Raw genomic sequence first — 24853 nt, 5'->3', positions numbered from 1 at the left:
CAGGGCACCCACAGCAGCCTGCCCAGGGGCACAGTGCCCAGGGAGGGGTTGGAAGCTCTGCACACAAGGAGGCTCCACAGCCTCTCTGGGCAGCCTGCTCCAGGCCTCCACCACCCTCACACCAAACAACCTCCTCCTCACCTCCAGATGCCACCTCCTGGCTTCCACTTTGTGCCCCTTGCCCTGGCCCAGCTCCAAGCAGGACCTCTCCTCTTTTCTTTGCAGCTACCAGCAGCTGGCCTTGAAGAACCATCCCTTGAGATGCAGGCAGCCCTGGGCTCCAGAGAGGTTCAGGCAGCTGGCAGAGGCCTACGATGTCCTCAGCGACCGTAAGTGGGGCAAGGTCCTGCTCTGTGCCCCTGAGACCCTGGAGGGGCTGGGCAAGGGCTGTGGCTGTGGCCAGAGGTGGTGCTGAGTTCTGAAGCCCTGCTCCCCCCTGAGAGCCTCCAGGGGCTGCAGGTGGATCTCTGCTCCCCCCTGAGAGCCTCCAGGGGCTGCAGGTGGATCTCTGCTCCCCCCTGAGAGCCTCCAGGGGCTGCAGGTGGATCTCTGCTCCCCCCTGAGAGCCTCCAGGGGCTGCAGGTGGATCTCTGCTCCCCCCTGAGAGCCTCCAGGGGCTGCAGGTGGATCTCTGCTCTGCTCTGAGAGCCTCCAGGGGCTGCAGGTGGATCTCTGCTGCACCATCATGGTTTTCTTCACCACTCATTTAAGGGAATCTTTGCTCTCACACCTGGAACACCTTCTCCCCCTTCTCCACTGACCTTGGTCTCCACCATCTCTCTCCTCTGCTGCTGTTCTTCACCACAGTTTTTGTACCCTTCTTAAATGCATTATCCCAGAGGTGTCACCACTACCACTGATGGGTTCAGCCTTGGCCACTGCTGGGGTCTGCCTTGGAGCCAGTGGCATTGTGGCCAGCCTCACTCTCCCCACCTCCACCTTTGCTCCATCCCCCCCACTCCTGCCACTCCCTCACAGCCTCAAAAGTCCCTCCCCAACTTTTTTATAGCCCCTTCAGATGCTGGCAGGCCACAAGAAGGTCCCCTGGGAGCCTCCTCTGCTCCAGCCTGCACAGCCCCAACTCTTTCAGGCTGTGCTCACAGCAGAGCTGCTGCAGCCCTCGAGCTGCTCACAGCCCCAAACAACCTGCCCTGGGATGGTGCCAGCCAGGGGCAGCCTGGCGCAGGCTCTCAGCACCCTCATGGTGGTCAAACATTTCTCCCTTCTCTCTGCTCTGAATCTCCCTCTTGGAGCTCCAAACCATCCCCCCTTGGCCTGTCCCAACAGACCCTGCCCAAAGCAAACTGGTTTGGGTGGGAGGAGACCTCTCAAGCCCACCCAGTCCAACCTCCCTGCAGCCAGCAGGGACAGCCCCAGCCAGAGCAGGCAGCTCACAGCCCCTAACAACCTGCCCTGGGGTGGCGCCAGCCAGGGGGCAGCTGCCACCTCTCTGTGCCAGGCTCTCCCCATCACCCTGGTGAAGAGCTTCTCCCCTCTCTCCAGTCTCTGTCTCCCTGAGCTCCAAACCACCACTCCTGGTCCTGCCCCAACACCTCCTGCCCAGAAGGTTGTCCCCAGCCGACCGCAGCCCTGCTGGGAGATGACCTCCTTGGTGCTCCTCTCTCTACCATGATGCCCAGCCCCCAGCCACCCTTCTCCAAGCCCTGGGGGCTGATGAAGGCCATGCCAAGGTCCTCCAGGAGCTTACCACTGACACTCTGTGCTGTCCAGGACCTCCCTGCCAGCGTCGAGAGGTCAACGTAGGCTGAGCCCAGCAGGCGATCGGTGCCCAGAGGCCTCTCCCCACCTCCTCCTCTCCCCCAGGACCACCACACCTGGATCTCCAATTTCTCCTCTCTCAAGAACCAAAGCAGTCCTGGGCTCCTCCTCAGGGTCACCTTCTTGGGCTTCTTGAAGCTCACTGTCACCTTCTCAGTGTCCTTACTCCTCCTGGGCCTCTCAGGAGATGTCCAAGTGGCTGCCTGGTCGTAGAGCTTGTACCTGAGGTAGCAACAGGAGTCTGGATCCAGGCTCTTCTGGCCTGCCAGCAGCACACAGTGGACTGGCAGCCACAGCCTGGGGGTCGAGATGGTGAGCACCACGGGCTGGGCACTCTGCTCCCACTCCTCACTGTCTCCCATGGGCTCTTCGAGGCTTTCCTGGCTCCAGCCCAGCAGCCTGGCAGCCTCCAGGACGCGGCCGCGGTCCCCCGGGTGAGCAAAGGTGACAGAGACCTCCAGGCCTCCCACGATGGCCTGCACCAGGCTGGAGGGCATCACATCCTCAGGGAGGGCCAGGGGGAACCAGCCTGAAATACCTGCAGCAGAGAGGAGCACCATGAGGCTCTGCACAGAGTGCAGCGTTCCAGGGCATCAGCTCCAGCCCCCACTGCAGGCTGCAGCCAGAGCAGGCTGCCCACAGCCCCCAACAACCTGCCCTGCTTGGTGCCAGCCAGGGGGCAGCTGCCACAGGCTCTCCCCACCCTCAGTGCCAAACATGTCTCCCTTCTCTCCAGCCTCAACCTCCCTCTTGGAGCTCCAAACCATCTGCCCTCGGCCTGGCCCAACAGGCCCTGCTCAAATCTCTGTCCCCAGCTTGCTTCTCAGCCCCTTCCAGCTCTGCCAGGCCCCCAGAAGGTCCTCCTGGAGCCTCCTCCAGCCTGGGCACCCCCAGCTGTGCCAGCCTGGCCTCCCAGCAGAGGGCTGGATCAGGGGAGGCTGAGGGGAGACCTCTGCAGCTCCCTGAGAGCAGCCTGGAGCCAGCTGGGGCTTGGCCTCTCCTCCCAGAGAACAAGGCACAGGACAAGAGGAGATGGCCTCAAGCTGCGCCAGGGGAGGTTCAGGCTGGACATGAGAAGAAGCTTCCTCACTGGAAGGGTTCTCAAAGCCTGGCCCAGGCTGCCCAGGCAGGTGCTGGAGCCTCCATCCCTGGAGAGGTTTCAGAGCTGTGGTGCTGAGGGCCATGGTCTGGCACCAGCCTGGGCAGAGGCAGAGACTGGTTGGGCTGGAGGATGCCAAAGATCCTTTCCCACCCAAAACCATTCTGTGGCTCTCAGCAAACCTCTCCAGATCCTCTGTCCCCCAACTCCTCCCAGCTTCCCTGTCAGCAGCAGCCAGCCCCAGGCTGTTCTCTTACCTGAGCTTCGCCTCAGCAGGTCCCTGGTTGGCACTGCCACTGTCCCCAGGAGGTAATCTCTTGCTGCCTCAGGGGCTGCAAAGGAACAGCAGAGCAAGAGCAACAAGTGCTGGGGCCAGGACCTGCTCTGACAGAAGCTGTCACCAGCTCAGCACCTTGGTGGCCACACTGAAACTCTTTTGAGCCAAGAACCAACTTAGACCCTGCCCTTGCCAGGCCACAGCTGCGGTGCTGGGGCCAGCTCTGGGCTGCCCAGTGCCAGAGAGCCTGGCAAGGGCTGCAGAGAGGCCAGGGCAGGCTGGGCAGAGGCTGAGAGCCTGCAGCAGCTCTGGCAGCAGCAAAGGCTGAGAGCCCTGGGGCTGGGAGCCTGCAGCAGAGCAGCCCCAGAGGGCAGCTGAGCAGTGCTCAGCAAGAGCTGAAGGGGCTGTGGGGGGCAAGGGGCTGGGGCTGGCACCTGCTGAGTGCTGCCCAGGGACAGGGCAAGGGGCACAAGCTGCAAGCCAGGAGGTGGCATCTGGAGGTGAGGAGGAGGTTGTTTGGTGTGAGGGTGGAGGAGGCCTGGAGCAGGCTGCCCAGAGAGGCTGTGGAGCCTCCTTGTGTGCAGAGCTTCCAACCCCACCCTGGGCACTGTGCCCCTGGGCAGGCTGCTGTGGGTGCCCTGCTGGAGCAGGGGGGTTGTGCTGGCTGAGCTCCAGAGCTGCCTCCCCAGCTCCCCACACATCCTGCCCCTTCTCCCCAGGTCTCTGAGCTGATCTCAACCACTTGGGAGCCTTAACCCCTTTGCTCCTTACCCAAAGAGAGAAGAATCTCCCACAGCCTTCTCCTGAGCACACCTGAGGTGATTCCAGCTGCACAGAGCAGGCCCTGGAGCCATTCCAGGGCAGGCTGCTTGGGGCTGCTGAGCTGCAGTTGGAGATGGCCCTGCTGATGGCAGGGGGCTTGGACTGGATCACCTTGAGAGGTCCCTTCCAAGTGTTTTGGGGTTTGGGTTGGAAGGGACCTTCAGGATCAGCCAGTTCCAACCCCCCTGTCCTGGGCAGGGACAGCTCCCACCAGCACAGCTGGCTCAAGGCCTCCTCCAACCTCAGCACCTCCAGGGAGGGAGCATCCACAGCCTCCCTGGGCAACCTGTGCCAGTCTCTCCCGAGCCTCACTGCCAAGAATTCCTTCCTCACCCCCAGGCTCCATCTCCCCTCTTCCAGCTTCATGCCCCTCATCCTGGCACTCCCAGCCCTTGGCAAAAACCCTGCCCCAGCTCTCCTGCAGAGCTTCTGGTGGCCTTGCAGGACCTCAGAGGGGCTGAGGAAAGCTGGGGACAGAGTTCTGAGCAGGGCCTGTGGGGACAGGACCATGGGGGATGGTCTGGAACTCCAAGAGGGAGATTCAGAGCAGAGAGAAATGTTTGGCACTGAAGGTGGGCAGAGCCTGTGCCAGGCTGCCCGGAGAGGTGGCAGCTGCCCCCTGGCTGGCCTGGGGGCCTGGCAGGGCTGGAAGGGGCTGAGAAGCAAGCTGGGGGCAGAGGTTTGAGCAGGGCCTGTTGGGGCAGCCCAAGGGGAGATGGTTTGGAGCTCCAAGAGGGAGATTCAGAGCAGAGAGAAGGGAGAAATGTTTGGCACTGAGGCTGCCCAGCAAGGTGGGAGCTGCCCCCTGGCTGGCACCATCCCAGGGCAGGTTGTTTGGGGCTCTGAGCAACCTGCTCTGGCTGCAGAGGGATTGGCCTGGATGACCTCAACAGCTCCATTCCAACTTAGCTCATTTCATGGCTCCACGGAGGTTAACCAGTTCAGACCTGTGCTCATGCCATGGCTCCTCCTGCTGCCCCCAGACCAAGCTCCTCTGAGCCCAATCTTCCTCACCTGGCTGCTGCCTGCAGCCCAGCAGCTCTGTGGATCTGCACACAGAGGACCACAGCTTGACCTCGAGATGTTCCTGCTCCTCCTCTCCTGCATCTTTGGTACCTCACACTCACGTCAAGCAAGCCTGGGTGCAAGGAAAGGAAAGCAAAGACAAAGGGCAGCATTTGGTGCTTCCACCCAACAGACTCACTGCTGCCTTGCAGCTCCCAGTGCCAACCAAACCATCCCAGGGGAAGCTCGGGGAGAAGATCTCCCTCAGGGCCAGCACACAGAGGACAACCTGGGGAGCTTCTAGCATGGGTTTGTGGAAGGCAAGATGCAGGTGGCAGAGCTGTGGTGACTCAGGGCTGCAGAGGGCTCTGGGCAGGCTGCAGCCATGGGGGAGGACAATGGGATGAGGGCACCGAGGGCAAGGGCTGGCACCTGGCCCTGGGGCACAGCAAGCCCAGGAAGGCTCCAGGCTGGGGGCAGAGTGGCTGGAAAGGGCCTGGGGGGTTGGTGGCAGCAGCTGGAGAGGAGCCAGGGGGTGCCCAGGTGGGCAAGGAGGGCAGCAGCAGCCTGGCAGGGAGCAGCAGTGGTGTGGGCAGCAGGAGCAGGGCAGGGATGGTGCCCCTGGGCTGGGCACTGGGGAGGCCACAGCTGGCAGGCTGGGGGCAGGGCTGGGCACAGCAGGGGCAGGAGGAGCTGGAGGGGCTGGGGCAGGGCACAGAGCAGGGCAGCAGAGCTGGGCAAGGGTGTGGAGGAGCAGGAGGAGGCTGTGCAGGAGCTGTGAGGAGCAGCTGAGGGAGCTGGGGCAGGGCTGAGGCTGCAGCAGAGGAGGCTGAGGGCAGCCCTTGTGGGGCTCTGCAGCTCCCTGGCACCCCTGGCTGTGGCCAAGCAGTGCCCTGCTGCTGCCTCTGCTGCTCCTCAGCACCAGCCTCAGCCTTCTGCTGCCTGGCAGCAGCCTGGAGCCAGCTGGGGCCAAGCTCTGTGCTGAGGGCTGTGCCCAGAGGAGATGGGCTCAGGCTGTGCCAGGGCAGGTGGAGCTTGTGCCTGAGGAGCACTCTGTGCCCCTGGAGGCTTGCCCAGGCCTGTGCCAGGCTGCCCAGGGCAGTGGTGCAGTGGCCATGGCTGGAGGGGCTGGGAGCTGTGGTGCTGGGGCAGGGCTGGGGCCATGCTTGCCCTCCACGGTCTGAAAGGTCTCCTCCCCCCAGCCCCCTCCATGCCTCTCAGGTCTCTTGGTCTGCAGAGGGCCTCTGGGCAGCTCTCCTCACCTGAAGGCCTGAGATGGAAGCCCTCTGAGGCCTCAGTGCTGGGCAGCAGTGGCAGGCTGAAGGTTTGCATCCCAACGTCCTCCCGGTGCTGCTTGGTGACCATGGCGCAGAGCCGGGACAGGGGCAGGCTCCCTCTGGCCACCAGCTGCTCCCTGAGCTCTGGGTAGTAATACCTGGCAGGGGGGCACAGAGAAGCCTTCATGCTGGGGGGGCTGAGGACCAGCTCATCTCTCTTGTGCTGGCTCAGGAGGCAGCTGCAGTTTGGCTGCTTCCAAGCACTGCTCTCTCCTGGGAGCTCTGGGATGCATGGAAGGGGTTGGGAGGGAAGAAAGGAGGGAGCAGCTCTCTTGAGGGCAAGCAACACAAGACACCAGAGCCCTGAAATGGAACCAGAGCTGCAGATTTCCAGCACCAGATGGTGGTGAGCTCAGGAGCTTCCTCCCATCTCCAGCCCTCAGCTCAAGTTTTCTCACTCCCAGGTCTGCCTCCACCTCTAGAGGTGGACAAAGAAGAGGATTTTATGCTGTACCTGCACCAAACTTCAAACTGGATTCCTCCTCCAGCCCCTCCTGGTGCCATAAAGGCAGTGACCAGGAGCTTCTGGACTGGAACAGCAGCAGGAAGCAGGAAGGAATGGTGATGCTCAGCGTGGAAGATGGGGTCAGGGACACAGAGGGTGGTGGCAGTGCAGAATGGCTTCAGCTGGACGCCTGCAAGTCAAGCAGAGGGGGTTAGAGGTGCTTGGGGCTGGGAGACCTTCAAGCTCTGCCTCCCTGCAGTCCTTCAGGGGGTAGCACATGAGGAGGTGGTGAACTTCCCAAGGAATCCACAGAGTGCCACAAATCTGTGAGCCAGAGGTGGAGAGCTACTGCCAAAGGTGGCTGGGAGGTGACACTGCCCAGGGCACAGCCCATGGGCACTGGCACTGACTGGCATTTGGCAGAGGAAACATCTCGGGGGGGGGGGGGGGGGAGTGCCAACCTCCAACCTCCCCAAGTCCACATAAAATCACTTCCCTGTGATCCTCCTTTAGGATCCCTGAGACATGGAATGGGCTGGAAAGGACCTTTCAAGGTCACCCTGTAGGCAGGGACAGCCCCAAGCAGAGCAGGCAGCTCAGAACTCCAACCAGCCTGCCCAGGATGGTGCCAGCCAGGGGGCAGCTGCCACCTCTCTGGGCAGCCTGGCACAGGCTCTCACTACCTTCAGTGTCTTCTCTCTCTCCAGCCTGAGTCTCCCTCTTGGAGCTCCAAACCATCTCCCAACAGGTCCTGCTCAAACCTCTGCCCCCTGCTTTCTTCTCAGCCCCTTCCAGCCCTGCAAGGCCACCACAAGGTCCTCTCCAGGCTGAACATTCCCAAGTCTCCCAGCAGACAGCTTCCAGCCCTTGGATCACTGAGAGAGAGGATTCCCTGCTCAGCTCCACTCTCTCACAGGGAGAGGATTCCCTGCTCAGCTCCACTCTCACAGCAGAGCATTCCCTGCTCAGCTCCACTCTCTCACAGGGAGAGGATTCCCTGCTCAGCTCCACTCTCACAGCAGAGCATTCCCTGCTCAGCTCCACTCTCTCACAGGGAAAGGATTCCCTGCTCAGCTCCACTCTCTCACAGGGAAAGGATTCCCTGCTCAGCTCCACTCTCACAGCAGAGCATTCCCTGCTCAGCTCCACTCTCTCACAGCAGAGCATTCCCTGCTCAGCTCCACTCTCTCACAGCAGAGCATTCCCTGCTCAGCTCCACTCTCTCACAGCAGAGCATTCCCTGCTCAGCTCCACTCTCTCACAGCAGAGCATTCCCTGCTCAGCTCCACTCTCTCACAGCAGAGCATTCCCTGCTCAGCTCCACTCTCACAGCAGAGCATTCCCTGCTCAGCTCCACTCTCTCACAGCAGAGCATTCCCTGGTCAGCTCCACTCTCACAGCAGAGCATTCCCTGCTCAGCTCCACTCTCACAGGGAGAGCATTCCCTGCTCAGCTCCACTCTCTCACAGCAGAGCATTCCCTGCTCAGCTCCACTCTCACAGCAGAGCATTCCCTGCTCAGCTCCACTCTCTCACAGCAGAGCATTCCCTGCTCAGCTCCACTCTCACAGGGAGAGGATTCCCTGCTCAGCTCCACTCTCACAGGGAGAGGATTCCCTGCTCAGCTCCACTCTCACAGGGAGAGGATTCCCTGCTCAGCTCCACTCTCACAGCAGAGCATTCCCTGCTCAGCTCCACTCTCTCACAGCAGAGCATTCCCTGCTCAGCTCCACTCTCTCACAGCAGAGCATTCCCTGCTCAGCTCCACTCTCACAGCAGAGCATTCCCTGCTCAGCTCCACTCTCACAGGGAGAGGATTCCCTGCTCAGCTCCACTCTCACAGGGAGAGGATTCCCTGCTCAGCTCCACTCTCTCACAGGGAGAGGATTCTCTGCTCAGCTCCACTCTCTCACAGGGAGAGGATTCCCTGCTCAGCTCCACTCTCACAGCAGAGCATTCCCTGCTCAGCTCCACTCTCACAGGGAGAGGATTCCCTGCTCAGCTCCACTCTCTCACAGGGAGAGCATTCCCTGCTCAGCTCCACTCTCACAGGGAGAGGATTCCCTGCTCAGCTCCACTCTCTCACAGGGAGAGGATTCCCTGCTCAGCTCCACTCTCACAGCAGAGCATTCCCTGCTCAGCTCCACTCTCACAGGGAGAGGATTCCCTGCTCAGCTCCACTCTCTCACAGGGAGAGGATTCCCTGCTCAGCTCCACTCTCTCACAGCAGAGCATTCCCTGCTCAGCTCCACTCTCACAGCAGAGCATTCCCTGCTCAGCTCCACTCTCACAGGCAGGAGCATTCCCTGCTCAGCTCCACTCTCACAGGCAGAGCATTCCGCTCAGCTCACCTTCACAGCAGAGCATTCCCTGCTCAGCTCCACTCTCTCAGGGAGAGATTCTGCTCAGCTCCACTCTCTCACAGGGAGAGGATTCCTGCTCAGCTCCACTCTCACAGCAGAGCATTCCCTGCTCAGCTCCACTCTCACAGCAGAGCATTCCCTGCTCAGCTCCACTCTCACAGCAGAGCATTCCCTGCTCAGCTCCACTCTCTCACAGCAGAGCATTCCCTGCTCAGCTCCACTCTCTCACAGCAGAGCATTCCCTGCTCAGCTCCACTCTCTCACAGCAGAGCATTCCCTGCTCAGCTCCACTCTCTCACAGCAGAGCATTCCCTGCTCAGCTCCACTCTCTCACAGCAGAGCATTCCCTGCTCAGCTCCACTCTCTCACAGGGAGAGGATTCCCTGCTCAGCTCCACTCTCACAGCAGAGCATTCCCTGCTCAGCTCCACTCTCACAGGGAGAGGATTCCCTGCTCAGCTCCACTCTCTCACAGGGAGAGCATTCCCTGCTCAGCTCCACTCTCACAGGGAGAGGATTCCCTGCTCAGCTCCACTCTCTCACAGGGAGAGGATTCCCTGCTCAGCTCCACTCTCACAGCAGAGCATTCCCTGCTCAGCTCCACTCTCTCACAGGGAGAGGATTCCCTGCTCAGCTCCACTCTCTCACAGCAGAGCATTCCCTGCTCAGCTCCACTCTCACAGCAGAGCATTCCCTGCTCAGCTCCACTCTCTCACAGGGAGAGGATTCCCTGCTCAGCTCCACTCTCTCACAGGGAGAGGATTCCCTGCTCAGCTCCACTCTCTCACAGGGAGAGGATTCCCTGCTCAGCTCCACTCTCTCACAGGGAGAGGATTCCCTGCTCAGCTCCACTCTCTCACAGGGAGAGGATTCCCTGCTCAGCTCCACTCTCTCACAGCAGAGCATTCCCTGCTCAGCTCCACTCTCTCACAGCAGAGCATTCCCTGCTCAGCTCCACTCTCACAGCAGAGCATTCCCTGCTCAGCTCCACTCTCTCACAGCAGAGGATTCCCTGCTCAGCTCCACTCTCACAGCAGAGCATTCCCTGCTCAGCTCCACTCTCTCACAGCAGAGCATTCCCTGCTCAGCTCCACTCTCACAGCAGAGCATTCCCTGCTCAGCTCCACTCTCACAGCAGAGCATTCCCTGCTCAGCTCCACTCTCTCACAGCAGAGCATTCCCTGCTCAGCTCCACTCTCTCACAGCAGAGCATTCCCTGCTCAGCTCCACTCTCACAGCAGAGCATTCCCTGCTCAGCTCCACTCTCACAGCAGAGCATTCCCTGCTCAGCTCCACTCTGATGAGATCCCACTTGGAGCACTGTGTCCAGCTCTGGAGCCCCCAGCCCAGCAAGCTGGAGCTGTTGGGGTGGGTCCAGAGGCCAGGCAGATGGTCAGGGAGCTGCAGAAGCTCTCCTTTGAGGCCAGGCTGGGACTGTTTGGGGTTGTGCAGCCTGGAGAAGAGAAGGCTCCAGGGAGACCTTTCTGGTGGCTCCTGGAGAGCTGGAGGAGGCCTTCTGCAGAGGCAGGGAGTGACAGGCCCAGGGCTGATGGGCTCAGCCTGGAAGAAGCTGGGTTTAGATGAGACATCAGCATGAAATCCCTTGCCAGGAGGCTGCAAGGCACTGGCACAGGGCACCCAGGGTAGCTGTGGAGGCTCCAGCCCTGGAGGAGCTCAAGACCAGGCTGGGCTGGTGGGAGGTGCCCCTGCCCATGGCAGGGGGTGGGAGCTGGATGAGCTTTAAGGTCCCTTCCAACCCATTCCATGATTCTGTGCTCACTGCTGTGGCCTCCTCTGGCCCTGTCCCAGCAGCTCCCTGCCTGTGCTGAGGCCTCCAGAGCTGTCCCAGCCCTGCAGGAGAGGTCTCAGCAGAGCAGAGGAGCAGAATCTCCTCCCTTCACCTGCTGCCCAAGCTGCTAGGGAGCAGCCCAGAGACAACCAAGTCCTCTCACCATCCTCAGGCCATTCAGCTCCTTGCAGTGGCCCAGGAACAGGTCCTTGGACTGGGAAGTGGTACTGGACATAGCAGTCAGCCTCTCCCCAGACTGTGCTCTGCAGGGCACTGAGGCCTTTCATGCTCTCCACGTGGATCTCAAAGAGGTGCTCCAGCATCACTCCTTCCCCTGCTGCCTCTGACTGCACAGGAAGCAAAAGAGAATCCACCTGGAGAAGGGCAAATCCTCAGGAGAGGGCAGAGCAGAGGAGTGGGGAGCTGAGGTGGGCAGCAGGCTGAGGTGGGAGGCTCAGGAGCAGCAGCAGCTGTTGGCTCTCTGAAGGTCTCACAAGTGAAGGTGGATCCAAAGCTGCTGAGCAGCAAAGGCTGAGAGCCTGCAGCAGAGCAGCCCCAGAGGGCAGCTGAGCAGTGCTCAGCAAGAGCTGAAGGGGCTGTGGGGGGCAAGGGGCTGGCAGCTGCTGAGTGCTGCCCAGGGACAGGGCAAGGGGCACAAAGTGGAAGCCAGGAGGTGCCAACTGACCAGGAGGAGGAGGCTGTTTGGCTGTGAGGGTGGTGGAGGCCTGGAGCAGGCTGCCCAGAGAGGCTGTGGAGCCTCCTTGTGTGCAGAGCTTCCAACCCCCCCCGGGCACTGTGCCCCTGGGCAGGCTGCTGTGGGTGCCCTGCTGGAGCAGGGGGGTTTGGGCTGGCTGAGCTCCAGAGCTGCCTTCCCACCCCCACCACTTGCACCAGACTTGGATGCCAACAGCAGCATGGTCTGGATGGGAAGGGATCTCTCAAAGCCCACCCAACCCACCCCCCCCAGCAGCCAGCTGGGACAGCCCCAACCAGAGCAGGCAGCTCACAGCCCCAAACAACCTGTCCTGGCATGGTGCCAGCCAGAGGGCAGCTGCCACCTCTCTGGGCAGCCTGGCACAGGCTCTGCCCACCCTCACTACCCAAATTCAAGCCCAATACCATGCTGGGCTCCAGGGGAGCAGGCTGCAGGCTGTGGTTTGGGCACTGTGGCACTGCAGGGACGTTTCCTTCTTCAGCTTTGAGCCTCTGCAGGGCCAGGATTTGCTGAGCTGAGCCCATGGCCAGCAGCACCTTCAGGCTGCCACTCCTGCTGCCAGTGAAGACATCCACCACGGGCATGTAGCTGTCCACAGCCACCACTGGGTACTGAGCCTGGAGCAGCAGCTGGGCAACCTTTGGGTCTCTAGGAGAGAGCACAGAGCCAAAAATCAGCCAGCAAGAAAGCCCCAGCATGAGGAAGAGCCTCTGGGGGGGAGCACACACAGCTCAGGCTGGCACCAAACACCTCCAGTCCCCTCAGACACACCTCAGTGACATCAATCACTGAATCGTTTGGGCTGGAGAAGGCCTTTAAGGTGATGGAGCCCAAGCATGAGCCCAGCACTGCCCCAGGGCACCACCAACCCATGGACCTCAGCACCTCAGCTCTGCCCTTTAGGAACCCCTCCAAGGATGGAGACTCCACCACTGCCCTGGGCAGCCTGGCACAGGCCTGCACAACCCTGAGGGGGCACAGATTGGTCCTCACCACACTCATGCTGAAGAACTTCTCCCTGGCCTGAATCTCCCTCTCTGAGTTCCAAACCATCCCAGCAGCTCCTGCTCCAAACTCTGCCCCCAGCTTTCTCCTCAGCCCCTTCCAGCCCTGCAAGGCCACCAGAAGGTCCTCCTGGAGCTTTCTCCAGCCTGGGCACCCCCAGCTGTGCCAGCCTGGCCTCCCAGCAGAGGGCTGCCAGCCCTGCCAGCATGGCTGTGGCCTCCTCTGGCCCTGCCCCAGCAGCTCCCTGCCTGTGCTGAGCCCCCAGAGCTGCCCCAGCCCTGCAGGGGAGGTCTCCCCAGGGCTGCTCTCCAGCCTGGATGGAGCCCAGGGGCAGGACCTGGCCCTTGGCCTTCTGGTACCACCTGAGGTCCCTCTGCTCCTACTGCCTCAGCTTGTCCAGCTCCCTCTGGCTGCATCCTGCCCCTCAGCTCTGCCCTGCCCCACTCAGCTTGGTGCCAACCTCACCATGGCCACCAAACCCTGTCCCCAAGTGCCATGGCCACAGGTTCCTTCGACCCCTCCAGGGATGGGGACTGCAGCTCCTGCCTGGGCAGCCTGTGCCAACCCCTGGGCACTCTGCTTCCTCTGCCCAGCACCTTCTGCTGCTCCAGGTGCCTGTGGGGCAGCTGAGATGTGGCAGGGAGAGGAGGAGGTCTCCCGGGGCTGGACGGACCCCAGGGGCTACCCTGACCCCACCTTCAGCTTCCTCCAGGCCGACAGAAGATGAACAACCCAAAAGCTGAAGGCTCAGGCAGAATGAGGCCCGGGAGGTGCTCCCACCCCCCCCCGTGCAGCTGCTCCCACCCCCCCCCTCCCCTGCAGCTGCTCCCACCCCCCCCTCCCCTGCAGCTGCTCCCACCTCCCCGTGCAGCTGCTCCCACCCCCCCCCTCCCCTGCAGCTGCTCCCACCTCCCCGTGCAGCTGCTCCCACCCCCCCCCTGCAGCTGCTCCCACCCCCCCCTGCAGCTGCTCCCACCCCCACCTGCAGCTGCTCCCACCCCCCCCTGCAGCTGCTCCCACCCCCCCCTGCAGCTGCTCCACTCCTACCTGCAGCTGCTCCACTCCTACCTGCAGCTGCTCCCACCCCCCCCTGCAGCTGCTCCCACCCCCCCCCGCAGCTGCTCCACTCCTACCTGCAGCTGCTCCCACCCCCCCCTGCAGCTGCTCCACTCCTACCTGCAGCTGCTCCCACCCCCCCCTGCAGCTGCTCCCACCCCCCCCTGCAGCTGCTCCCACCCCCCCCTGCAGCTGCTCCACTCCTACCTGCAGCGGCCCGACCCGGGGCTGCCCCTCTCGGCCCCGCACAGGCAGCTCGGTGCGGAGGCTGAGCCGCTCGGACTGCAGCAGCCGGCGCAGGGGGAGCGCAGCGCTGCCCACGGCCGCCGCCTGGAATCACAGAACCAAGCAGGTTGGCAGAGAGCTCCAGGCTCAGCCAGCCCAGCCTGGCACCCAGCCCTGCCCAACCAACCAGACCATGGCACTAAGTGCCCCAGCCAGGCTTGGCTGCAACACCTCCAGCCACGGCCACTCCACCACCTCCCTGGGCAGCCCATTCCAGTGCCAATCACTCTCTCTGCCAGGAACTTCCTCCTCACATCCAGCCCAGACCTGCCCTGCCACAGCTTCAGACTCTGGCCCCTTCTGCTCTTGCTGCTTGCCTGGCAGCAGAGCCCAACTCCACCTGGCTACAGCCTCCCTGCAGGCAGCTGCAGGCAGCAATCAGCTCTGCCCTGAGCCTCCTCTGCTGCAGGCTGCACCCCCCCAGCTCCCTCAGCCTCTCCTCACAGGGCTCTGCTCCAGGCCCCTCCCCAGCCTTGCTGCCCTGCTCTGGACATGCTCCAGCACCTCAACATCTCTCTTGAATTGAGGAGCCCACAGCTGGACACAGCTGGACTCCAGGGGTGGCCTGAGCAGTGCTGAGCACAGGGGCACAAGAACCTCCCTTGTGCTGCTGGCCTGCAGGAGAGCACAGGGGAGAGGCCACTGCTGGAGCCCCGAGCGGCACAGACCGCCCAGGAACAGCCCCTGGCAGCAGCTGGGGGCACCCTCCCCCCACCCCCACTCCCACCGCGGCAGCTGCGCCCGCAGGGATGGGAAGGAAAAGTTCCCCCAGCCCCCGGAGGAGGCTTTGAGCAAGCTGGGGCCGGGGGGAGGGGTCCTGCCCACGGCAGGGGCTTGGAACTGGCTGAGGTCTGAGGTCCTGCCCCAGCCCAAACCCACCCCAGGAAGCTCAACAGAGCAGCTCCAAGCCCTGGGCAAAGCTTGCACAGCTAAAACAGCTCCTTCTGGAGCAGGCACCCCTGGGGCTGAGCCCTGCCCAGGCAGCAGCTCCCTGCGGCACCACAGCCACTGGGGCAAGAGGGGAGCCAGCCCCAACCCCCTGCTCCAGCAGGGCACCCACAGCAGCCTGCCCAGGGGCACAGTGCCCAGGGAGGGGTTGGAAGCTCTGCACACAAGGAGGCTCCACAGCCTCTCTGGGCAGCCTGCTCCAGGCCTCCACCACCCTCACACCAAACAACCTCCTCCTCACCTCCAGATGCCACCTCCTGGCTTCCACTTTGTGCCCCTTGCCCTGGCCCTGGGCAGCACTCAGCAGATGCCAGCCCCAGCCCCTTGCCCCCCACAGCCCCTTCAGCTCCTGCTGGGCACTGCTCAGCTGCCCTCTGGGGCTGCTCTGCTGCAGGCTCCCAGCCCCAGGGCTCTCAGCCTTTGCTGCTGCCAGAGCTGCTGCAGGCTCTCAGCCTCTGCCCAGCCTGCCCTGGCCTCTCTGCAGCCCTTGCCAGGCTCTCTGGCACTGGGCAGCCCAGAGCTGGCCCCAGCACTGCAGCTGTGGCCTCAGCAGGGCAGAGCAGAGGGCAGCAGAACCTCCCTTGCCCTGCTGCTGCTGCTGCTGCCCACACTTTGCTCCATGCCCCCCAGGACACCTTTGGCCTCCTTGGCCACCTTGCTGGCTCCTGGGCACCTCGCTGCCCCCTGGCACTGCCAGGCCTTTCCCCACAGAGCTGCTCCCCAGCAGCTGCCTCCCTCCCCGTTGTCAGAGCAGTGGAACTCGAGTGGCAGGAGGTCAGCAGTACCTGCAGCTGTCCCAGGGTCTCCGAGGTTGGGGACACAATGGAGAAGCAGCCACTGATGGGGTTGCTGGCAGAGAGCTGGCACAGCCCAGGGACCTGCACTCTGCCCACGGGAAGCTGCCCAGCTCTGGTCATCACCTCCAGCACCAGCACGGCCATGTCTGTGGAGAGCAGGGGGAGCTCAGCCTGGCACAGGAGGGCCACGAAGCTGCCACCGCCAGAGCTGCTGTGCAGGGGAGAGGCTCTGGAGGGCAGCGAGGGGGAGGAGGAGGAAGGGGGAATGGGGAGCGGGGGGAAAGAGAGGAGCTTGAGGGGCTGGGGCAGGGCCAGAGGAGGGCATCGAAGCTGGGCAAGGGTCTGGAGCAGAGAGCTGGGGAGGAGCAGCTGAAGGATCTCTTCCAGCCCAGGGGCACAAGCCCTGCCCTGCCCCTGCTGCCCACACCACTGCTGCTCCTGCCCTCCTGGGCACCCCCTGGCTCCTCTCCAGCCGCTGCCACCAACCCCCACCCAGGTCCTTTCTCCCCAGGTCCTTTCCAGCCACTCTGCCCCCAGCCTGGAGCCTCCCTGTGCCCCACGGGCGGGTGCCAGCCCTTGCCCTCGGTGCCCTCCTGCCCGGGGCAGGGAGCTCGGTGCGGTCAATCAGCGAGGGCAGAACCCGGCGGTTCTCGGGGGGGTCTCCGCGCAGCCCCAGCCCTCCCCTGCCCGCCCAAGCGGCTCTACCTGTCAGGTAGGCGGCGAACTGCCTGGCCCCGCAGCGCACGGCGTAGCGGGCGCGGGTCCTCCCCGCCGCCTGTCCCGGCCGGGCGGCAGGCTGGAACACGGTCCCGTCCGAGGTCTCCCCCCACCAGCGCAGCCGCACCAGCACGGCGGCGGGCGCCCGGGGCACGCTCCACAGCACCCTGGGCACGGTGCAGCGCAGCCAGCAGCGCACCGGACCCGCCACCAGCGGCGGCAGGCTGGTGGACGCGGGCGCCTCGCCGCTGCCTACGGGAGAACCGAGCGAGCCTCAGCGCCCCCACGGCCCCGGGCGGAGGCTCTCGAACCGCCCCAGCCCCTCCTCCTGCCCCGCTGCCGGGAGCCGCTCACCTGCCCCCCGCCGGACCCTGCCCCGCTGCCGGGAGCCGCTCACCTGCCCCCCGCCGGACCCTGCCCCGCTGCCCGCAGCCGCTCACCTGCCCCCCGCCGGACCCTGCCCCGCTGCCGCAGCCGCTCACCTGCCCCCCGCCGGACCCTGCCCCGCTGCCCGCAGCCGCTCACCTGCCCCCCGCCGGACCCTGCCCCGCTGCCCGCAGCCGCTCACCTGCCCCCCGCCGGACCCTGCCCCGCTGCCCGCAGCCGCTCACCTGCCCCCCGCCGGGCTCCCGCCGGCCCGAGCCGCTTCTGCCCCATGCCGCCCGGAGCCGCCGCCGCCGCCGGGAGCCGCCGCTCGGGCAGCAGGGAGCGAGCGGGAACCGTCCCGCGGGGGTGGGGCCAAAAGGCACTTCCGGCGACTACAGCTCCCAGCGTGCACTGCGCCCCCGCCGCGCCCTAAGGGGCCCCGGACTACATCTCCCAGCATGCCTCGGGACAGCTGTCCCAGGGTGCCGCGCGGCGCCGCCGCAGCCGAGCGCTCGGTTCCGGCGGAGCGGGGCGCGGGGGCTGCCGGCGGCCGAGGCGGCTCCGGGAGAGGCTCGTTCGTGTGCCGCAGCCTGTGGCGCCGCCATGTCGGCCCTGGAGAAGCAGCTGCACCTGGGCCGCCTCCCGCCGCGGCCTCCCCTGCCCGGGGGCGGCGGCCAGTCGGGCTCCAAGATGCGCATGGGGTAGGTGGGGGAAGGGCGGGGGCGGCGGAGGGGGCAGAGAGGGGAGAGGGAAGGGGTAGGGGCGGTGGGAGTGGGGGGCTGGGGGGTGGAGAGGGATGAGGGATGGTGGCGGTGGCGGCGGCAGCTCGGGGGGGCGGCGTTGGTTGCCGCCGCGGGGGGGGTTCGGGAGGGCTGCTCCTCATCGGGGGGGGGTGAAGGAAGAGATGTGGGGGCTAGAGAGAGGGGAGCTTGCTGCTGGGGGGTCTGGAGAGAGGGGGGGGCCTTAAATGGGGGATCAGGAGCGAGAGATGCTCCTAAAGGGGGTCTGGAGAGAGAGATGCTCCTAAAGGGGGGATCAGGAGGGAAAGATCCTTCCAAATGGGGGGATCGGGAGGGAGGGAAGCTCCCAGGTGCAGGATCGGGAGGGAGGGAAGCTCCCAGGTGCAGGATCGGGAGGGAGGGAAGCTCCCAGGTGCAGGATCGGGAGGGAGGGAAGCTCCCAGGTGCAGGATCGGGAGGGAGGGAAGCTCCCAGGTGCAGGATCGGGAGGGAGGGAAGCTCCCAGGTGCAGGATCAGGAGGGAGGGAAGCTCCCAGGTGCAGGATCAGGAGGGAGGGAAGCTCCCAGGTGCAGGATCAGGAGGGAGAGGCACTCATGCCTGGGGGGCTTAGGAGTGAGGAGATCCTCGATGCTGGGAGGTGGCTGGGGACGAGGCGGTGGAGCCCCTGGAGGGGGTGGCAGCCTCTGTGTGTGCAGAGCTCCCAACCCCACCCCGGGCAGGGTCACAGAATCAGGCAGGGCTGGGAGGGAGCCCAGGGAGCAGCCAGTGCCAGCCCCTGCCGTGCCCAGGGACGCCCTACCCTCGGGTCCGTGCCCCTGGGCAGGCTGCTGCGGGTGCCCTGCCGGAGCAGGGGGGGCTGGGCTGGCTGAGCTCCAGAGCTGCCTCCCCCCGCCCCAGCCGGGCTCTCTGCCTGCTGCCACGCCGCGGGATGCTGCCACGCCGCGGGATGCTGCCACGCCGCGGGATGCTGCCACGCCGCGGGATGCTGCCACGCCGCGGGATGCTGCCACGCCGCGGGATGCTGCCAGCCGCGGGATGCTGCCGCAGGCTCCCGGCACGGCCTGGGGGCTGGAAGGCAGCTCCGGGGCTGGCCCAGCCCCCACCTGGGCTCTGTCCCTGCCGCAGCTCCTGGGCCCGGCAGCAGTGCAGCTCCTCGGGGTCAGCACCCAGGAGGTGGCGACCAAACCCTGCCCCTTGGCTGCTTCCCCTCCCCGGGGCCCCTCTGCACCTCCCCCCCATCGTTAACCATCCCCAGGCCATCGCGGGTGGCTCTGAGCTGGCAGCCTGGGGGCTGCTGTGGCAGCTCATTGAGGCTCCTGCTCATTAGCAGCAAGCCCAAGCTGCTTCCTCACCTGCCCCGACCTGCAGCAGCAGCTTGGGCTCGGTGGTGCAGTCCTCCTGGGGCTGACTGCTCTGCCCTGGAGCAAATCCTTCCCCCCTGGGAGATGTCCTCTGAGGCTTTGGCAGGAGCAGGGCTTGGGCTGGAGAGGCCTTGGGAGGGCAAAGGCAGCAAGAGGAGGAAGGCAACAGCAGTGGAGGTGAAGCTGTGCTGCCGTGGGCACTGCTGAGGCCAGGAGCTGGCTGCTGCCCTTGGGTCACAACATCAGGAAGGCTCCAGGCTGGGGGTTGAATGCCAGAGGCTCCCCAGGATCCTCTCTGCAGCCCAGAGTGGGCACCAGGCAGTGCCAGAGGCTCCCCAGGATCCTCTCTGCACCCCAGAGTGGGCACCAGACAGTGCCAGAGGCTCCCCAGGATCCTCTCTGCAGCCCAGAGTGGGCACCAGACAGTGCCAGAGGCTCCCCAGGATCCTCTCTGCACCCCAGAGTGGGCACCAGACAGTGCCAGAGGCTCCCCAGAGATCCTCTCTGCACCCCAGAGTGGGCACCAGACAGTGCCAGAAGCTCCCCAGGATCCTCTCTGCACCCCAGAGTGGGCACCAGACAGTGCCAGAGGCTCCCCAGGATCCTCTCTGCACCCCAGAGTGGGCACCAGACAGTGCCAGAGGCTCCCCAGGATCCTCTCTGCACCCCAGAGTGGGCACCAGACAGTGCCAGAGGCACTCTGCTCCCCTTGCCCTGCTCCCCCTGCCCCTTGCCCTGCTCCATTGCCCCTCTCTGGCCACTCTCCACCCCCTCAGCATCCTCCTTGCAGTGAGCTCTTCAGCAAGCCAAAGCCTGCAGGGGAAACTTCCCTCAGCAGGGGGAGGTTGCACCTCTCTGGGGGTGCTCCCTGCCCCCCTCCAGTGCCTGCTGTTCACACTCTGTGCCTGTGGCCTCCTCCAGGAGAGCTGAAGTGTGCAGAGCCACTTGAAGTGCTCCTCTCTTACTCATCCTCGCATCCAATCAAGCCTCATTCTCGCAGTGCCAAAGTTTAGCCTCACCCAATTGCCTCTCAGCCCACAGGGACAGGTTTGGCATCCCCCTGAGTCATCAGCAGGGCTCTGAGCAGAGGGCACAGCTGCACCTCCTGCTGGCAGCCAGCAGCAAATGGGGTTGGCAGCTTGGCTGGGGGGGCCTGGCTGGGGTCGTGCCCAGGGAGCAGCTCTGGGTTCACCCCAAAGGGCTGAGGGGAATCTCCTTCCCTGAGCTGCTGCCTGCACCCTGCAGCTGCCATCCAGGAGTGGCTCTTTGAGGGTGGGCACTGCCCTCAGGCCCTGCTGGCAGCAGGGAGAGCTGGGCCAGGCTGGCAGCTGGGGCAGAGGGAGCTCCTGGAGGGCAAACAGGGCCAGGGCAGGGTCCTGCCCCTGGGCAGGGCCAAGCTCCTGCAGCAGCACAGCTGCGGGGGGACCTGCTGGGGGGCAGCTGCCAGCAGAAGGAGCTGGGGGTGCTGGGGGGGCACAAGGAGGTGCCCAGGAGCCAGCAAGGTGGCCAAGGAGTGTGGGCAGCAGAAGCAGCAGCAGGGCAAGGGAGGTTCTGCTGCCCTCTGCTCTGCCCTTGCCAGGCCACAGCTGCAGTGCTGGGGCCAGCTCTGGGCTGCCCAGTGCCAGAGAGCCTGGCAAGGGCTGCAGAGAGGCCAGGGCAGGCTGGGCAGAGGCTGAGAGCCTGCAGCAGCTCTGGCAGCAGCAAAGGCTGAGAGCCCTGGGGCTGGGAGCCTGCAGCAGAGCAGCCCCAGAGGGCAGCTGAGCAGTGCTCAGCAAGAGCTGAAGGGGCTGTGGGGGGCAAGGGGCTGGGGCTGGCATCTGCTGAGTGCTGCCCAGGGCCAGGGCAAGGGGCACAAAGTGGAAGCCAGGAGGTGGCATCTGGAGGTGAGGAGGAGGTTGTTTGGTGTGAGGGTGGAGGAGGCCTGGAGCAGGCTGCCCAGAGAGGCTGTGGAGCCTCCTTGTGTGCAGAGCTTCCAACCCCACCCTGGGCACTGTGGCCCTGGGCAGGCTGCTCCAGACCCTGTGAGCTCTTTGGTGGTGTTGTGCTGCTGCCAGGAGCTGAAGGCATCCTGCAGGAAGGCTGCAGAGGGTCTTTGGCTAAGGCTGTCCAGGGACAGGCCAAGGGGGAAGGGTTGGGAGCTGAGGCAGAGCAGGCTCAGAGTGGAGCTGAGGCAGAAGTTGCTGAGGAGGAGGCTGCTGAGCCTCTGGCACAGGCTGCCCAGGGAGGCTGTGGCTGCCTCCTCTGTGGGGGTGCTGCAGGCCAGGCTGGATGAGGCCTGGAGCAGCTGAGCCTGGCTGAGAGGTGCCCCTGGGCACGGTGTGGAGGGTGCAGGAGAGGAGCTCTCAGCTGCCTCCCAGCCTGGGCCATGCTGAGCTGGTTCCCTTTCAGTGCCTCTTTCTGACCTCCTTTTCTCTTGCAGCCCTGGAAGGAAGAGAGACTTCTCCCCAGTGCCTTGGAGCCAGTACTTTGAGTCCATGGAGGATGTGGTGGTGGAGAATGAAACTGGCAAGGATATATCCTTTAGCCTAGCTTGGAGGCTGCCCTAGGGTGCCTGGGGGGCCTGCCCTGGAGCTGTGTGGAGGGAGAGCAGCTGTGGGCAGCAGGGGTGGGGGGAGGAGAGAACCAACTTGGTGCTGATTAAATCAATGAGCTGAGCTCTTCTGCTTGCTGGAGCCTCTTGGTCCAGGAGGAGAGGGAAGCTACCCAAAGGGGACAGAGCCAAGCACCACATCCTGGGGACACAGGGCTCTGAGGGCTGGAGGAAGAAGTGGCTTGGTGGCTGCACCCAAAGAGTGGCTGCCAGAGGCTCCATGGCCAAGGGGAGTCCCTCAGGGAGCAGTCCTGGCACCAGTCCTGTTCAGCATCTCTGGGGGTGCCCTGGGCAGAGGTACTGGGTGCAGCCTCAGCAGGTTTGCTGCCCACACCAAGCAGCAGCCAGGCTGGGGGGCAGGGATGGCAGCCAGAGGCACCTGGGCAGGCTGCAGAGCTGGGCACAAGCCAAGCTCAGGAGGGGCAACAAGAGCAAGGGCAAGGTCCTGCAGCTGGGTGGAGGCAATGCCAAGCACCACTGCAGGCTGGGCAGTGCCAGGCTGGAGAGCAGCCCTGAGCAGAGGGACTTGGGGGTGCTGCTGGAGGAGAAGCTCAGCAGGAGCCAGCAGTGTGCACTTGCAGCCCAGAGAGCCAAGCAGAGCCTGGGCTGCAGCAGCAGCAGTGTGGGCAGCAGGGCCAGGGAGGGGATTCTGCCCCTCTGCTCTGCTGTGCTGAGAGCCCACCTGGAGTGCTGCATCCAGCTCTGGAGCCCCTGGGACAAGAGGGCTGTGGAGATGCTGGAGAGTGTCCAGAGCAGGGCCAGGAGGATGCTGAGAGGCTGCAGCAGCTCTGCTGTGAGCACAGCCTGAAAGAGTTGGGGCTGTGCAGGCTGGAGCAGAGGAGGCTCCCAGGTGACCTTCTTGTGGCCTGCCAGGATCTGAAGGGGCTACAAAAAAGCTGGGGAGGTACTTTTGAGGCTGTGAGGGAGTGGCAGGAGTGGGGGGAATGGAGCAAAGGTGGAGGTGGGGAGAGTGAGGCTGGAGGTGAGGAGGAAGTTGTTGAGCAGGAGAGTGGTGAGAGGCTGGACTGGGTTGCCCAGGGAGGGGGTTGAGGCCCCATGGCTGGAGGTGTTTGAGGCCAGGCTGGCTGAGGCTGTGTGCAGCCTGCTCTAGGGTAGGGTGTCCCTGGACATGGCAGGGGTTGGCACGGGCTGCTCCCTGTGCTCCCTTCCATGACCTACTGGCCAAGAGGCACTTTGACCGCCAGCGGCACTTGACCGCCGGAACCTTCTCTGCCAGTCCCACTGATGTGTGTCTGCATTTTGCTGCTTATTGCTAGATCCAGATTGTATCCACAGAAAGTTTCCATGACCTTGCAAGAACCTAAATGTCATTAACACGAGTGGGCAGGGGTGGCAAGAGCTCTGAACAGCAATAAACCATCTTCGTGTTGGCAAAGGATCTCGCAGCAATGAACTTGCCCTCTGCCACACAGGGTCAGCAGCCCTACAGCGACTCAGCTCCTGCTCCCTGCTGGCTTAGAGTCACAGAATCAGGCAGGGTTGGAAGGGACCAACCACAAGGATCATCTAGTGCCAACCCCCCTGCGTGGGCAGGCACAGCCTACCCTGGATCAGGTTGGCTCTGTTACTGCTCCTCAACAAGCATCCCTTTGTCTTTGCACGCTTCCTGCGCAGCCTTTCTGCTGCCTGCAAACAGCTCTCAGCGAGTCCCTGCAGAGGCATCTCACAAGGCTCTGCACTCACAGCACTTGGGCTTTCTCAGTGCCCTTTATTTCCTCACTGATACAATCTAGTCCCACTTTACCACCCCCCCAGATCCCCGCCCACACCTCCCCCCACCCCCCCCAGCCCCCCTCCGACGACTGTCCTCTGGGAGCCTTCTTGCTTCTACTCCTCCTAAAGAACCTAAAGGAACCGCACGGACCTAAGGGAACTAAAGGTGAGTGCCCTGCGGGAGCGGCAGGAAAAGGCTTTTGCCTGTCCCTGACCGAGCCTGCAGGGGAGGGAAAGGCAACTCCTTGCCTTGTCTCTTCCCATTCAGCACTCGGCAGACGCAGGGAGAAAGGAGTTTGGAGCAGGGGGAAAGGGCAGTCCGGAGCCCGGAGCAAGGCGGGGAAAGGGAGTTTGCATTTGCAGCGTCCTACCGCACTTGGAGTTTCCACAGCTGCTGTTGCAGACACGCAGGGAGCCCAGAGGCTGCACACGGGGCAGGGAGTCCAGGAGCTCCTGTAGGGGGACAGTGGCTTCCTCCTTGTCCCCTCCTCTGCCCAGCAGCCCCCCACAGCCTTCCCCGTCTGGTAGGGAAGCTGTGAGGAGCTGAGGAGGTTCTGAGCTGCTCCCTTTGACCTCAGGCGTGGAAGCCCTGCACGGACTGACGGTGATGGGAACCCCTGGCCTGCAGGATCGGAGTGGAAGGGGAAGTGGGTGAGAGGGTTCAGGAGCCCTCACACCTCCTTCCTTCTGCTTGGCATCTCTCCACTGGGCACCTCTCAGCAGCAGCAGCTCAGCAGGTGGTGGGAGGCAGCCGAGCAAAGCCTCTGCAGGGACAGGACTTACCTGTGTTGAAGAGCTGAAGCCCATTTCTGCACCCCACCAGTCCCCGTCCCTCCCCCCCGGGCTGTCCCCTAGGGGACCTCCTGCTTCTTCCGCTGCAAACAGGGGCAGCGGCGCTGCAAGCAGGGGCAGCAGCGCTGCAACCAGGGGCAGCATCTGCAGAGCCAGCAGCGAATGCAGCAGCTCTTCAGGCGGCTCCAGAGCCCAGCTTGCTGCGTGCTCGGCTTCCTCCCTGCACTGCTGGGCTCCTCTGCGCTGCTCTGTGCCCCGGCGTCACTCGCCCGGGCGGCTGCAGGCGTAGGCTGCTGCGGCTGCTGGCTACTGTCCTGGCTCTGCTCCGTGCCAGGCTCTGGGACTTGGACCTCGCCTGGGCTCGGCTCTTTGCCAGGCTCCTTCTGTTGCTCCGAAGGCTGGAGAGGCTGTTGGACATTGGAGCCCGAGGGAGATGCAGAGCTCTGAGGGGACTTGGCAGCTGAGACCCCCGGTATGGTCCTGGGCTCCTGGCTCCTCCTCGTTGCTACCCTGTTCCTGGCTGCCTCCTCCTCAGAGGAGGAGCTGCTGGAGCTCCAGGGTTCGAAGGCAGGCACGTCCTCCAGCATCTCCCGTGTTGTCATCTGGGCCACGATGGCCTCGTTCCCTGGGGCCCACCACTTCACTATCTTCTTCCCTGCCTGGTTCTTTAGCTCAGGCTCCTCAGAGTCGCTGCTGGAGCTCCAGGGGTCCAAGGCAGGCATGTTCTCCAGCATCTCCCGGACACTCATCTTGGCCATGATGGCCTCGTTCCCTGGAGCCCACCACTCCACTATCTTCTTCCCTGCCTTGTTCTTTATCTGCTTCGCCTAGA

At 64.0% G+C, this 24853-nt stretch overlaps 2 protein-coding genes across 2 annotated transcripts; one reads left to right on the top strand and one right to left on the bottom strand.

Annotated features, from left to right (window-relative positions):
* Nucleotides 1–1141: 1141 nt before the first annotated feature.
* On the bottom strand, nt 1142–17408 carry LOC135175774 (C2 domain-containing protein 3-like). Its single transcript, XM_064144066.1, has 11 exons — nt 17274–17408; nt 17049–17232; nt 16281–16689; nt 13898–14020; nt 12034–12277; nt 11078–11261; nt 6774–6954; nt 6245–6417; nt 4992–5115; nt 3136–3210; nt 1142–2317 (listed from the first exon to the last, which is right to left on the bottom strand). Exons 1-10 carry the CDS (start codon nt 17406–17408, stop codon nt 3204–3206), a joined length of 1764 nt encoding a protein of 587 aa, XP_064000136.1. The 3' UTR covers nt 1142–2317; nt 3136–3203.
* Nucleotides 17295–22894, top strand: LOC135175838 (protein phosphatase methylesterase 1-like). Its single transcript, XM_064144174.1, has 2 exons — nt 17295–17504; nt 21325–22894. Exons 1-2 carry the CDS (start codon nt 17407–17409, stop codon nt 21449–21451), a joined length of 225 nt encoding a protein of 74 aa, XP_064000244.1. The 5' UTR covers nt 17295–17406; the 3' UTR covers nt 21452–22894.
* Nucleotides 22895–24853: the final 1959 nt, after the last annotated feature.

This window comes from Pogoniulus pusillus, chromosome 6 (genome assembly GCF_015220805.1).
Source record: "Pogoniulus pusillus isolate bPogPus1 chromosome 6, bPogPus1.pri, whole genome shotgun sequence".
NCBI classification, from domain to species: domain Eukaryota; kingdom Metazoa; phylum Chordata; class Aves; order Piciformes; family Lybiidae; genus Pogoniulus; species Pogoniulus pusillus.
The sequence above is the reverse complement of the archived record's forward strand: the minus strand, read 5'-3'. Positions and strand labels throughout refer to the sequence as shown.